General features: G+C 47.2%; 2 protein-coding genes across 2 annotated transcripts in view; both read left to right on the top strand.

Moving 5' to 3' along the window:
- GPKOW (G-patch domain and KOW motifs) overlaps positions 1-2,679 on the top strand; it is a 7,912-nt gene extending 5,233 nt beyond the window's left edge. The window contains exons 3-7 of the mRNA XM_023760951.1: positions 562-676; positions 876-999; positions 1,092-1,161; positions 2,110-2,195; positions 2,290-2,679. Coding sequence (XP_023616719.1) covers positions 562-676; positions 876-999; positions 1,092-1,161; positions 2,110-2,195; positions 2,290-2,424 — 530 coding nt within the window. The 3' untranslated portion in view covers positions 2,425-2,679. The remainder of the gene's footprint in view (positions 1-561; positions 677-875; positions 1,000-1,091; positions 1,162-2,109; positions 2,196-2,289) is intronic.
- Positions 2,680-9,940: 7,261 nt separating this feature from the next.
- WDR45 (WD repeat domain 45) overlaps positions 9,941-14,164 on the top strand; it is a 6,619-nt gene continuing 2,395 nt past the window's right edge. Inside the window, exons 1-6 of the mRNA XM_006097192.3 lie at positions 9,941-10,092; positions 12,213-12,284; positions 12,422-12,496; positions 12,586-12,690; positions 13,754-13,862; positions 13,985-14,114. Of these exons, the coding sequence (XP_006097254.1) occupies positions 12,230-12,284; positions 12,422-12,496; positions 12,586-12,690; positions 13,754-13,862; positions 13,985-14,114 (474 nt within the window). The 5' untranslated portion in view covers positions 9,941-10,092; positions 12,213-12,229. The remainder of the gene's footprint in view (positions 10,093-12,212; positions 12,285-12,421; positions 12,497-12,585; positions 12,691-13,753; positions 13,863-13,984; positions 14,115-14,164) is intronic.

Genomic DNA, 14,164 nt, shown 5'->3' with positions numbered 1-14,164 from the left:
ATCCCAGTGAGTAAGCCTCTTACCTAGCTGGGGATGAGACGGTCGTGTCTTGGGCTCACATGGTGTGTGTGTGTGATCTGCGATCTGCGGGGGGGGGAGGGGCAGCAGTGAGAGTGGAGATAGTGGTTTATTCAGTTGGACTGAAGAAAGGTTGATCTAGTAACCCTGAGTCTATAGCCTCTTTCTGAACTAGAAAAAACGGGTGTGGAAACCATTTTCTACCCTCAGGAGGTCTATTTAGGGTGGTGAACCTCTTTTGCTAGTGGATGAGAGCAGCTAGGACTGCGGCATAACGGGGGAGGAAGGCACTTTAGGCATGTCGGTAGAATGGGGCAGTTTGGCAGATGGGAGACGGGTGCTAGCAGAGCTCCCTAGGACTCCTAGCCCACACTGGGCAGGCACTGTCGGCACAGGTTGTGGTGGTTGAGAAAGGCTTCCTGGCAAAGGCATGCTTGGAAGAAGGGACACTTTGGCGGATGGGAGGTGGTCTGAGGCTGAGGTGTGGCCTGGGGGGAAAGAGTGAGACATTGAAGGTCTTTCCTGATTCTCCCCCTTGAATAGGCCATGTGAGCAAAACTTCCTCAGGGCCACAGAACGGAACAGCCTCGATGAGGAAGGGTTCAGAACTTCCCACCCGGCAGGGAGCAGAAGAGAAGCGGAAACACCTTCCAGACCGGTGGGGCCCTGGGCATCTGGGATGACGGAGGAAGGTAGGGGTGTGGGGAGGCTCCAGCAGTCAGAGAAGGCTTCCAGGGCAAGGCAGGTACATAGAAGGAACTAGAAACGGTACTATGGGTGGGTTTTACAGCATCAGCCAAGGTGGGGCAACCGGAACACACGACTGACTAAGCCTGGTGTCTGCCCTGTCTCCACAGACAAGATGAGCCTCCGGCCAAGAGTGAGAAAGCAGCCTCGAGGAGGCAGCACTGGTTGCACAGGGACCTGCGTGTGCGCTTTGTGGACAAACTGTACAAGCGCGGCCAGTATTACAACACCAAGGTGGGCACCCGCAGCCTAGGTCCCCTTCCTCCCCCAGGGACTGGGCCCCCTTCACTCTCTAACATTCTCATGTCCCCTGACCCTCTCCCCAGATGATAATCGAAGATGTCCTCAGCCCAGATACTTGTGTGTGTCGGACAGATGAAGGCCAGGTCCTGGATGGTGAGTCTGAGGGATGGCCACTGGGTCATTATCATCCTGGAGGCTGATCAAGAAGACTGTCTTAGCCCTAGCCAGTTTGGCTCAGTGGCTAGAGCGTCAACCTATGGGCTGAAGGGTCCCGGGTTTGATTCTAGTCAAGGGCACATGCCTGGGTTGTGGGCTCAATCCCCAGTAGGGGGCATGTAGGAGGCAGCAGATCAGTGATTCTCTCTCATCATTGATGATATCTCTCTCCCTCTTCCTTCCTCTCTGAAATCAATAAAAATGTATTTTTTTAAAAAAGAAGAAGGCTGTCTTAGACCAACAGTGTGCCCAGGCAAAAGCTGGGAGGTTGGGCAGAGTTGAGGGTTTTTTTTTTAATATATATTTTTATTGATTTCAGATAGGAAGGGAGAGATAGAAACATCAATGATTAGAGGGAATCATTGATTGGCTGCCTCCTGCACGCCCCCTACTGGGGATCAAGCCCGCAACCGGGCATGTCCCCTTGACCAGAATCTAAACTGGGACCCTTCAGTCCACAGGCCGTTGCTCTATCCACTGAGCCAAAACAGCTAGGGCAGAGTTGAGGTTTTTTGCAAGGCCCAGCATCCTCTAACACAATGTTACTTATCTGAGCCCTGCTTTTCACATCTGCAAAATTAGCCTGGAAATGACCCATTTCTTCCTATTGTGACTGATGCCTTATGTGAGTGTGTATTGAACTCCTCATGTAGGGCAGGGCTTATACATGGTCACAGTAGGCAGTGTCTTGTTATCACCACCACCCATCATTGTATGTAAATGCTCCCTTTCATACAACTATTGCTAGGAACTGCTCCTTAGGTTTCCTAGTCTGTGTAGTGGGACTCCCATCTGTCAACAGGGTACAGGTAGCTCCAGGGAATACAGGACCCTGGCTGGGCTGGCCCTTGGCTGCAGACCTCACTCCCCTTTCCTTCCCTGCAGGCATCAGGGAAGACATGCTCGAGACCCTCATCCCCAAGGTCCAGGGCAAACGGGTGATGGTGGTGCTGGGTCCACAGGCTGGAAGGGTGAGTCCCGGACCTGGGAATGGGCAGTGGGAGCATATAAGGGATGTCCCAGGGTCTGGGTTGGCCTGGCTGACTTCAACTTTCCCTCCTCTAGGTGGGCCATCTGCTGAGCTGGGACAGAGAGCAGAGCCAGGCTGTGGTTCAGCTGCGGAGAGAGAATCGGGTGGTGGAGCTTCACTATGATGCTGTTTGCGAGTACATAGGCCCCACTGACTCAGATGAAGACTGACCCGTGGACCCATTCCATTCCCCAGTTGTGCCACTTATTGTTTGATGTTGGGTTTCTTTTTTCTTGTTTTTTTTTTTTCAGTTGCCAGTTCTGTACAGTGTGAAAAGCCTGCCTTTGTCACTGTTCTGTCCTGCACTTGCAATACATCCCTGGGACAGGGACAGGTCATGAAATGGATAGACCAGAAGGGAGGCTGGAAACAAACCTAGTATTTATCAGCAGTTCATATAAAATAAAAAGCATTTCAAATACTTAGACGAAGAGCTTATAAATGGTATACTAAAAAAAAAATGGTATGCTGAGCTGTGAGTGGAGGTGGGAGGTGCGCCAAGGTGGGAACCACTTCATTTTTCAGCCCTACTGCCCTCCTTGGGCTGTCAGACAATTGAAAGGATCCATTTGCGGATCCATTCGCTCGCAAAGTCACTCAGAACACAGAATCTATGAAATCTGTCCCCTAAGCAGATACTATGGAGTCTGGAACACCACATCGCTGGACAATTTCCTAAGCAAGAATCCTAGTAGTGCTTCTGCTTCTCATCTTGGTCCAGGCCATAACTTGAGTCCAATGATGGCAGTCAAGAGGAAGGGAAACATCTACCCATGAATGGGATATGTTAGCACTGCTTTCCAAAGGAGCCAGTTAATTTCATGGACCCCATTTTAGTCCCAAAACTTTGGCTTGAAGGTAAAAAAAAAATTTGCCTTGCAGCCAGGTAGCTTAGTTGGTTAGAGTCATCCCGTTAGGCCAAGGTTTTGGGTTTCATCCCTGGTCAGGGCACATAAAAGAATCAACCAGTGAATACATACATAAGTGGAACAACAAATCGATGCTTCTCTCTCCCTTACTTTTTTTAAAAATTTTGTTTTATTGCTTAAAGTATTACAAAGAGTATTACATATGTCTCCTTTCCCTCCCTTCCCTCCCCCCTTTGACATTCCCCCGGCCTCCCCCACCCAGTGTCTTGTGTCCATTGGTTATGCTTATATGCATGCATACAAGTCCTTTGGTTGATCTCTTACCCCCTGACCCCCCAGCCCTCTCTGGCCTTCCCGCTGTAGTTTGACAGTCTGTTCAATGCTGCTCTGCCTCTGTATCTATTTTTGTTCATCAGTTTATAATGGTCTTTATTATCCATAAATGAGTGAGATCATGTGGTATTTTTCTTTCATTGACTGGCTTGTTTCACTTAGCATAATGCTCTCTAGTTCCATTCATGCTGTTGCAAATGGTAAGAATTCCTTCTTTTTTACAGCAGCATAGTATTCCATTGTGTAGATGTACCACACTTTTCTAATCCACTCATCTGCTGATGGGCACTTAGGCTGTTTCCAGATCTTAGCTATGGTGAATTGTGCTGCTATGAACGTAGGGGTGCATATATCCTTTCTGATTGGTGTTTCTGTTTTCTTGGGATATATTCCTAGAAGTGGGATCACTGGGTCCAATGGGAGTTCCATTTTTAGTTTTTTGAGGAAACTCCATACTGTCTTCCATAGTGGCTGCACCAGTCTGCATTCCCACCAGCAGTGCACGAGTGTTCCTTTTTCTCCACATCCTCTCCAGCACTTGGCGTTTATTGATTTGTTGATGATAGCCATTCTGACAGGTGTGAGATGGTACCTCATTGTTGTTTTGATTTGCATCTCTCGGATGATTAGTGACTTTGAGCATGTTTTCATATGTCTCTTGTCTTTCTGAATGTCCTCTTCTGAAAAGTGTCTATTTAGGTCCTTTGCCCATTTTTTGATTGGATTATTTATCTTCCTTTTGTTAAGTTGTTTTTAAACCCTTATCTGTGATAACATTGGCAAATATGTTTTCCCATGCAGTGGGCTTTCTTGTTTTGTTGATAGTTTCTTTTGCTGTGCAGAAGCTTTTTATTTTGATGTAGTCCCATTTGTTTATTTTCTCTTTAGTTTCCAATGCCCTAGGAGCTGTATTGTTGAAGAAATTGCTTCGGCATATGTCTGAGATTTTGTTGCCTTTGGATTCTTCTAGTATTTTTATGGTTTCCCGTCTTACATTTAAGTCCTTTATCCATTTTGAGTTTATTTTTGTGTGTAGTATAAGTTGGTTCCCTTACTTTCTCTCTCTAAAAAAAAAATAAAAGCTGAAAAGGGCTCTGTCTCAGGTAGAATTTGGTTGCTCCAGGTAACTGGATTCTCAAAGAGGTTATTGTCAAAGAACCCTCACTTTTCTGTTTAACGGTCTGAGATACAAAAATCAATGAGGGAAGTCAGAGTTTAGGCACAATTGTTTTTTAAAAATATTGTTATTGATTTTAGAGAGAAAAAAACATTAATTTGTTATTCCACGTATTTATGCATTCATTGATTGATTCTTCTATGTGCCCTGATCAGGGATGAAACCCAAAACCTTGGCCTATCGGGATGACTCCAACCAACTGAGCTACCCAGTCAGGGTGGCACAATTGTTTCTAAATCATCCCCAGTCACTAAGTCATAGATGTAATAAGTAGGATTTGAGTTAGATCTAGGCCACTGGTACAAAGTCCTGATGGGTCAGAATGTGGCACAGTGCTAGAGAACTTAAAACACCCCTAGAGCCGAAACCGGTTTGGCTCAGTGGATAGAGCGTCGGCCTGCGGACTGAAAGGTCCCAGGTTCGATTCCGGTCAAGGGCATGTACCTGGGTTGCGGACACATCCCCAGTGGGAGATGTGCAGGAGGCAGCTGATCGATGTTTCTCTCTCATCGATGTTTCTAACTCTCTATCCCTCTCCCTTCCTCTCTGTAAGAAATCAATAAAATATATTTTTTAAAAAAACACACCCCTAGAGCAGATAGTAAAGATAAGCTACTGTCCCCACTGCCAAGCAGAGGTAGACTGCTGTTTAGAGCCAAAGTGAAAATACTGGTAGCCATGCGCCTCCAAGGTAAGAGGTGATTATGAAACCTTCCAATATTTACCCCAACATGGCATTTACCCCAACATGAAGTACACTTGCACAGGCTGACTTTTTTGTCATTCCCTAATTAGTTCCAGAACTCATCTGTTCTCAAGATTGGCTAAACAGGCTTGTTAAGGGAGGCAGCAGGCACAAACCCTACTCAGTTAATCCATCTCCAGTCATTGTGAGTGCATGCACTACCCCTGGAATTCCAGGCTTGGTTGTATTTTTAATCTGGGGGAAGGGTTGGGATTCTAGAGCTTCCCAATTTGTCATGTCCAGTACTCAGCTTCCTCTGCTGTATGTGCTTCACCCAGTCAAGAAGGCCCATTCCTTTCTCCAAATCATAATAAACCCATTTGGTGACACCCTCGAGAAGGGCCCGGATCTCCCTGGGGAAAGGCACTGGTCCCCTGTGTCTGCCCTGCAACATGGCATAACCTGGCAGTTTTGGACAATACCTTCAACTCCTCCATGCACCATGATACTTAAAATAGATCTTTCATCAGATTCTGATTTCCTGGAGTTAACATTTCTCCCAAGCCTGTCTTTGAAAACAGGGCCTAAAGTTACTGAGTACTGCCTTGTGTTCAGAATGCCTAGCCTACTCTGCCTCAGCCTTCACTCCTGCTCTCACAGAGCCTCAAGATCACACACAGGTGAGAGCTTAGGGCCTCCTCAGTTCTTTTCTGGGTGTGCTTACAGCCTTGCACATGCACCTGCATCTGTCCTTCCAGATCCCCAGGAATATATCAGAACTTTTCTTAAAATTTTCATGTATTGATTAGAGAGAGAAAAACATTGATATGTTGTTCCACCTATTTTTGCATTCATTGGTTGATTTCTTGTATGTGCCCTGACTGGGGATTGAACCCAAAATCTTGGCATAGTTGGACAGTGCTCTAACCAAAGGCCCTACCCAGCCAGGGCTTCAGAGCTGTTCAAATCCCCCTCTGGACATTCTATTCCCTAGCTCTTACTTTCATGTTTATTGGTCAACCTCTTGTTTGCTCTAACTCTTATCACCCCGGCAGGCAACTGTGGAGTTAAACAATGACCACCAACTGTTTTGAAATGGCTATGCAAACAGTTCTGAGTCAGGTCAAAGATGAGCTCTGTAAGGGGAAGTGTCTCGGGAACTGCCATACAGGTGACAATTATCTGGGTCTCACACCCACTAGAATGGCTACTATTTTAAAAAAGAAAAGTGTTGGTGAGGATGTGAGAAATTGCAACCTTTATGAACTATTGGTCGGAATATAAAATGGTGCAGCTGCTATGGAAAATAGTATGACATTTCCCCCCCAAAATTAAAAAACAATTAGTATTTAGTCCATCAATTCCACTTCTGGATATATAGCCAGAAGAATTGATTTTGCACACCCATGCTCATAGCAACATTATTCACAATAGCCAAAAGGTGGAAGCAATCCAGAATAAGCGAAGTGTGGCATATACAAAATAAACAAAAAAAGGGAAAATGTGGTAATACATGCAATGTTATTTACCTTTTAAAAGGAAGGAAATTCCAATAAAAAAACTAAGTAAAAGGAAGGAAACTCTAACACACGAAGTAAAAGGAAGGAAACTCTAACACATGCTGCAACACAGATGAACCTTGAAGACATTTTGCTAAGTGGCATAAGCCAGTCACCAAAAGGCAAATTTTTGTGGTATCTAGAGTAGTCACATTCATAAAAATGTAAAATAGAGGGTTCCGGCGGCAGCAACTGCAGTGCATGGCGACCCTAGGACCAGGACACCCGTGTGCAGTGATACCTCCAGGGTGCATCCCTAGGCGGTGAAGGTGAGGCAGCTTCGGGAAGCAAAAGAAGAAAAGCTGGGACGGGAAGGCCTGCGAAAAGCCAGCCCCAGAGGAATCCCCTCCAAGCCCAGAGGCCCAGGCGGAGCAGCTGGCTCAGGAACTGGCCTGGTGTGAGGAGCAGCTAGAACTGGGCCTCAAGATGCAGAGACCCAGCCTGCGGGCTCTCAAGACAGCAGCCCACTCAGCCCATGTGCAGCCTGTACGTGAGGCCACCAGAAAGAAGAGCCGAAGGGTCTGCAAGCCCCGCCTAGAAAGGGGAACCAAGGCCACCCTGGACATTCCAGATGAAGAGTTTAGGTTCAATTTCTTTTAGCCTCTCCTCCCATCTTGCAACTGCCCCCCTTCCCCCCAGGGTGTAGGGGTTTGCCTGGAGTGCACTTAGAGGGATGTGGGTTTGGTCTGTGCCTGGAGGGTCAGTTAACCTGGTGCCATGGCTGCTGGGCAGATGTGAGGCCAGCATATTGAATACTGTCTGACAAGCACAAGACCCCATTTGTAGGTTTTCAGATGAATGGTTCCTGCTGCTAGAAGAGGAAGGTCCATTGAAAAGGCTTCTGCAGTCAACTGAAGTGTCAGCATGTGGCAGGAACGTCTTGCTCAGTTTTCCGGGTTAGACTACGTGGCTGAGGGTGAGGGGAAGCTGCATAAATTGCACATTGGTGCTCACAGGAAAGGCATACTGTTACACTGGGTGGTGCTTAAGTAAAGAAAAAAATAGTAAAAATAAAAACAGAAAGAAAACAATAAAAATGAAAAAAAAAGTAAACTGGAATGATGGTTGCCAGGAGCTAGGGGAGAGGGAAATGGGAGTTTTTTCATGGGTATAGAGTTTTGCAAGATGAAGTTCTGGAGATTGGATGTAGAACAATGTAAATATCCTTAACACTACTGAACTTGTACACTTCAAAATAGTTAGGATGGTAAATTTTATGTAATGTGTATTTCATTACAATTAAAAGTACATGAGCCTAGCCAGTGTGGCTCAGTGGTTGAGCATTGACCGATGAACCAAGTGGTCCCTGATATGATTCATAGTCAAGGCACATGCCTGAGTTGCAGACTCTATCCCCAGTGGGGGGCGTGCAGGAGGCAGCTGATCAATGATTCTGTTTCATCATTGAGATTTCTCTCTCTCTCTCTCCCTCTCCCTCTCTGAAGCCAATAAAAATCTTTAAAAAAAGTGAAAAAAATAAAAATAAATAAAAAGTGTACAATTAAATGTTTTTTAGTATACTTACAGAGTTATACAACCATCACCACAATCAGTTTTAGAACACTTTCATAACCCTCAAAAGAAACCCCATACCTCTTTTCAGTCATTGCCCTTTTCTTCCTCCTCCTACCTCAGCCCCAGGCAACCACTAATCTACTTTTTGTCTCTATGGATTTGCCTATTCTACACACGTCATACAAATGGAGTCATACAATATGCAAGTGGCTTCTTTCACTTAGCATACTATTTTCAAGGCTCTTGCCATTGGTTGAGATGACAGAGACAGGAGGGTATTTGAGCCAGGGAAATTCCAGAGATCTGTTTGGATGGTCTACATTTGAGATGCCTTATGAGACATCCATGTAAACATGTCAAACAGGCCATAGTATATATATATGAGTCTGGTGTTCAGGAGAGGTCTGGCATAGAAGCCCCAATCAGTGGATCTTCCAAAAAATATGCAATAATTAAGGCTATGATACAAGATGAAGTCACTTAAGGAGACAATATTGTCTACAAAATTAAGGGGGCCAGGATCATCCCAAAGATACTCTAATAATATTTGGAAATTGGATAAAGATGATTAGCCAGAGATGTCAGAAAAACCTGAGAGTTGAGAGCAAGAGACTGTGGAATGTGCTGGGCAATCACAGGAGAGGATAGGGAAGTAAATGTTGCTTTGGTTGAGCAGTCTCAGAGATATGGGAGTGACAGAAGCCAAACTGAATTAAGTTAAATATGATCTGGGACATGAAGAAATGTAGCATGAAGAAGGCTAGAAGACTGGCTTTGTTGAGGAGCATAGCAATGGAGTCCTCCATGGATGATGACAACACAGTACATGAAACCATCTGGCCACCAGTAGGGGAACAGCTGAATAGTGCTACATTTATTCCATGGAATGCCATGAATCAGTTTTAAAGGATAAATAAAACAGATGTCCACTATATATAAATAACTTTTGAAAGAGAGAGACAGACACATCGACTTGTTGTTCCACTTATTTATGCACTCATTGGTTGATTCTCGTATGTGCCCTAAACTGGGACTGAACCCTTAACCTTAGTGTAATGGGAGGACGCTATAATCAACTGAGCTACCTGGGGAGGGCAAAACACCAATTTTATTTTGTAAATAAAGAGCTGGATGGGAAAATTCCATCCCTGTTTTCTCAAAACCAAGGGTGGATAGTCTCAGCTGTCAAGGTCTCCAAGATCGCCTCCGCCCGTGGGTTCCCACCCTGTCTTCTCTCTAGGAGTCTGGGAGAAGGTATTAACAGAACGCGGCCACTCTAGCCCACCTCGGAGGTCCAAGTCTCGTTTGCCCAGAAAGTTAACTCCTCTAGCTCTCCAAGCTGAACCAAAGTGGGAAATCCTCGGCCCTTTCTCACTTAGCCAGGGGAAGGCTCCCTCGCCCACCCCTCTTCATTTCCCTCAAACACTCATGACCACGCGAAGCTTCCTCCCTTCTCTGGCCCTCCTAGGAGAACGCAGTTTTCATTCGCGTTGTTCCAAAAACCCAAAACCGGAACAAGGAGGGCTATGGCTTCACCTTCCAGCCAGGATGTGTCATTTCCGGTGCCAGGCTCCCTCCCCCGGAAGTGAGACCTGATGTAAACAAGGGAGCCGGGTGTCAAGGCCCTGGAGGTCAGAAAGCTGTGCCGCGGGCGGCACCCAGACCTGGGCCTAGGATCGGGAGGCGGGAGCGGAGGTCCGGTGAGTACAGGTGGCGGGGAGCTGGGACATAACTCCAGAACTGGTCGGAGTTTGCGGGGTGGGATGGGAGGCCTTTTGAGCAAGGGTCTTGGTGGTTGAGGGGATCTGGGACAGCGATCTTGAATGGGTGCTTGGTGTTGGAAAGAGTATGAGTGCTATCATGGACATGAAGAAATGCTGGGGAGGGGGCGCTTTGTGCGAGGCATCCCTGGGCAAGGTTCTTGGGTGGTGCGGATCTTTGAAATGGGAGTCCAAAAAAAGGGTGATCTTGGAAGGTGGAGCTGTCAAAAGAATGGGTCTTCGCGAGTAAGGTGGTACCGGGCAAGAAAGGAGGTTTGGGCTCTTGGGGGATGGAGAAGGGTATGCCTGGGCAAAGTTCCTGGGGAGATCAGGGTTTGAAGGGAGTATGGGAGCTCTCGGACAGGAAACTTAAGGAAGTCCGGGGCAGGAGGGGGGATGAGTTATCCCAGGTAGGGGTTTTGGGAGGTGTGTCCTGGACAATGGTCTTAAGGGGGTAGAGGTGCTCTGGGGAGAGGATAAGGGGTCTGGAGGAGGAATCTGTCAACATAAGAAACGTCCAGACCTGTTGAATTTTTATTTTACTTAAGCCAAAACTGACTGCAATTGCCAGGAAACAAGATCTCAAATGTTTTGGAGAATAAGAGTTTGCAGTTTCTTTCATGCATTTGAGATTAAGGCAAGAACTTAAGGAAGATTACATGAAGGGGGGAGAAAGCAAGGTGGAGATCGGATTAGAAGGGGTCTGAAAGGTGGCATTTCAAAAGCATGTTATCCTAGATAAGCAGAAACAATGGACAGGGCTTGCTTAAGACAAAATTACGCCTTTTACTAAAGAAGTTATATGCCTGTGGTGTGACTACCCATCATGACCTGCCCAGTTAGGAATTTATAATCAGATCACCCTGCGAGGTTACTTTCTTTTTTTTAAGTTAAGTTTCTTTAAAATATATATTTTATTGATTTTTTACAGAGAGGAAGGGAGAGGGATAGAGAGTCAGAAACATCGATGAGAGAGAAACATCGATCAGCTGCCTCCTGCACACCCCCTACTGGGGATGTGCCTGCAACCAAGGTAGATGCCCTTGACCGGAATCGAACCTGGGACCCTTCAGTCCACAGGTGGAAGCTCTATCCAGTGAGCCAAACCGGCCAGGGCCTGTGAGGTTACTTTCTGTAGAACCCCTTTTTTGTCCACAAAGCATAGGGGGGCAGGATTCCTGGGGGTAAGTCCAAGGCAACCCATGTTGGAGTCATGGACAGTAGAGCACATGGAAGAAGCTCTCCTCCAAGGGGTAGGGGACTTGGAGTGATAGGGGATTCTGAGGTAGGGTCTTTAGGGTATAAGGGGATCTAGGGAAACATCCAGGCTGGTCCTTATGGGAGGAAGTTAGCATGGCATGAGAAGGGGTCATCTGGAGGTAGGCTGGGATCCTGAAGGAGTTTGGGGAAGCCTGTGAGGAGGGAAGGTGTGAAAACACTGTAGAGTGGTGGAATAGGTTGCAGGGGTTCTGAACAGTGGACCAACCATAGTTGATCTCAGGCCCAGGTCATGGAGGTGCAGGAAGAGATGGATATTCTAGCACCCTCTCCCCATTTGTTGACATGTGGAGTTGGGTGCTAGGTTCAGGTATGAAGATGAGAAGTGGGTGGGGGGTTGATTCCAGGCCATGTTGGGTATTGGGGCCAGGATTGCCTGGGGATAAGGAGGAGATATCACTGGGGCAATTACTTTCTTTTTTTTAAGGGGGGGAGGGGGCGCGGAGGAAACTTTGTTACAACATGGAGTTTCGCGGATGGGTCAATTACTCTCTTACTACTTTCTGACAATCAGCTTGTGAGGGCTGGGGAATAAGAAGGAGGTAGAGGGTCCAGGTCAGGGTAGCCAAATGTGAGAGGTTCCTGGCCATGCTGTTTGGGGTCTTGGGAGCTTAGAGTGGAGACCCCAGGACTCTCTGCCCTGTTTTTGTCTTTACAGTCATGCTGTGGTTAGTCAGTAGCAGAGTGGGAGGAGAAAGAAGAAATCAATTAGGGACAGAAGTTCTAGGACTTGGAGGGCAGACCCCAGGACTCTTTCCAACCCTATCCCCATTTGTATCCAGGGAAGCAATCCTGAATCATGACTCAGCAACCACTTCGAGGGGTGACCAGCCTGCGTTTCAACCAAGACCAAAGTGAGAGACTTTTACCTGTAACCTTGTGGGCGGGAGGGAGGGAGGGTTAGAATGGTTAGAGGTGGGTGTTAAGCAGCCTGTCCTAGCTTCCCACGTGGGCATCCTTTGAGGCAGCCTGGATTCCTCCTATTCCCTAGGCTGCTTTTGCTGTGCCATGGAGACAGGTGTACGCATCTACAACGTGGAACCATTGATGGAGAAGGGGCACCTGGGTGAGCCATCGGTGGGGAAGAGGCAGTGGGTAGAAGGGCTGGGCCGGACATTGGCTTTCACCCTTGCTGACACCCTGGTCCTTGTCCAGACCATGAGCAGGTGGGCAGCATGGGCCTGGTGGAAATGCTGTACCGCTCCAACCTGCTGGCCCTGGTGGGTGGTGGTAGCAGTCCCAAGTTCTCAGAGATCTCAGGTAAGTACCCTCATCTCATCCGCCCTTGGCCCAGATTCCCTGGAATCGTGGCCCCCTCCAGGCACCCCAAGGCACTGGCAGATGAAGACGTCAGAGCACCTTAAAGTCTAACAGTGAGGCCTACAGCTTAGAAGTCATGACTCATAGCTTAAGAAGCTTGATGTTTTGTCTTAATTTAACAAACATTAATTGAATGTCTCCTGTACACCATGTCTTTACCTATAGGGTACTTGTTGTGAGCCTGGTACTGTTCTAAGCACTTTATGTGTATTAACTCATTTAACCCTCACCATAACTCTATATGTGGTAGGAAGTATCAATATCCCATTTCTACAGATGAAGAAACTGAGGACCAGAGAGATTGAGCGACCTATCTAACCAATAGGTTTTACCATAATTTTTTATGTATATGTTTTTATTTATTTTTAGAGAGAGAGGAAAGGAGAGGGATAGATAGAAACATCGATGAGAGAAAAACATCATTGATCTGCTGCCTCCCGCACGCCCCCTACTGGTGATTGAGCCCACAACCCCGGCATGTGTCCTGACTGGGAATCCAATTGTTGACCTCTTGGTTCCTGAGTCAATGCTCAACCACTGAGCCACACTGGCCAGGCTAGGTATGAATATCTTGAAGCTATCTCCCCAATGCTCACTTGCCTTGAGTCTCAAGTGCCATATTGTTTTAAAGGGATTTTTGTTGATCCTACTGGGACGTGGCAAGAGACTTGCCCCAGGCAAGTCAGGGAGCCTAGGATTTCTCACAAATCTTAGGAGTATAGGGACTAGGACCCTAGAGGCAGAAATAGTGACAGGATTAAGTCCCGGCTTGCTTTCTGATGGGCTGTGAGGTCCTTGAGTGAATACTCAATCCCTTCAAGCCTCAGTTTCCTCACTTGTGAATGGGTGTAGCAGTTCTCATGCTGTGTGAGGCTCACATTGGGTGTTAGTGAGAGGTTAAACAAATGGGTGGAAGTCCCTTGGGGAGTAGGGGTGGGTTTTGTATCAGCAGGGCTGTCCCTCAGCTTAAACCTTGGCCCCCAAAATGCACCCAACTGCCCAGCAGTGCTGATCTGGGATGATGCCCGGGAGGGCAAGGACTCCAAGGACAAGCTGGTGCTGGAGTTCACCTTCACCAAGGCAGTGCTGGCTGTGCGCATGCGCCATGACAAGTGAGCCTGAGGAGGACTGGGGGTGGGGGAGGTAGGAGGTCCCCATAGCAGGTGAGAGGGTTAGTTCTGCCTGAACATCTGCCCTCCCCTCATGGCTGTTGTGTGTTATGTGATGCCTACAGAATTGTGATTGTGCTGAGAAACCGCATCTATGTGTACTCCTTCCCTGACAATCCCCGGAAGCTGTTTGAGTTCGACACCCGGGACAACCCAAAGGGTAAGAAGACCCAGATATGCAGGAATAAGGGCAGGAGCAGGGGATGAGGTGGAGAGGAAGAAATGAAGAGAAATGGGAGGGGTAC

The sequence above is a fragment of the Myotis lucifugus genome, unplaced genomic scaffold (genome assembly GCF_000147115.1).
Source record: "Myotis lucifugus unplaced genomic scaffold, Myoluc2.0 scaffold_196, whole genome shotgun sequence".
Lineage (NCBI taxonomy): Eukaryota > Metazoa > Chordata > Mammalia > Chiroptera > Vespertilionidae > Myotis > Myotis lucifugus.
This window is presented reverse-complemented; position numbering and strand designations above follow the sequence as displayed.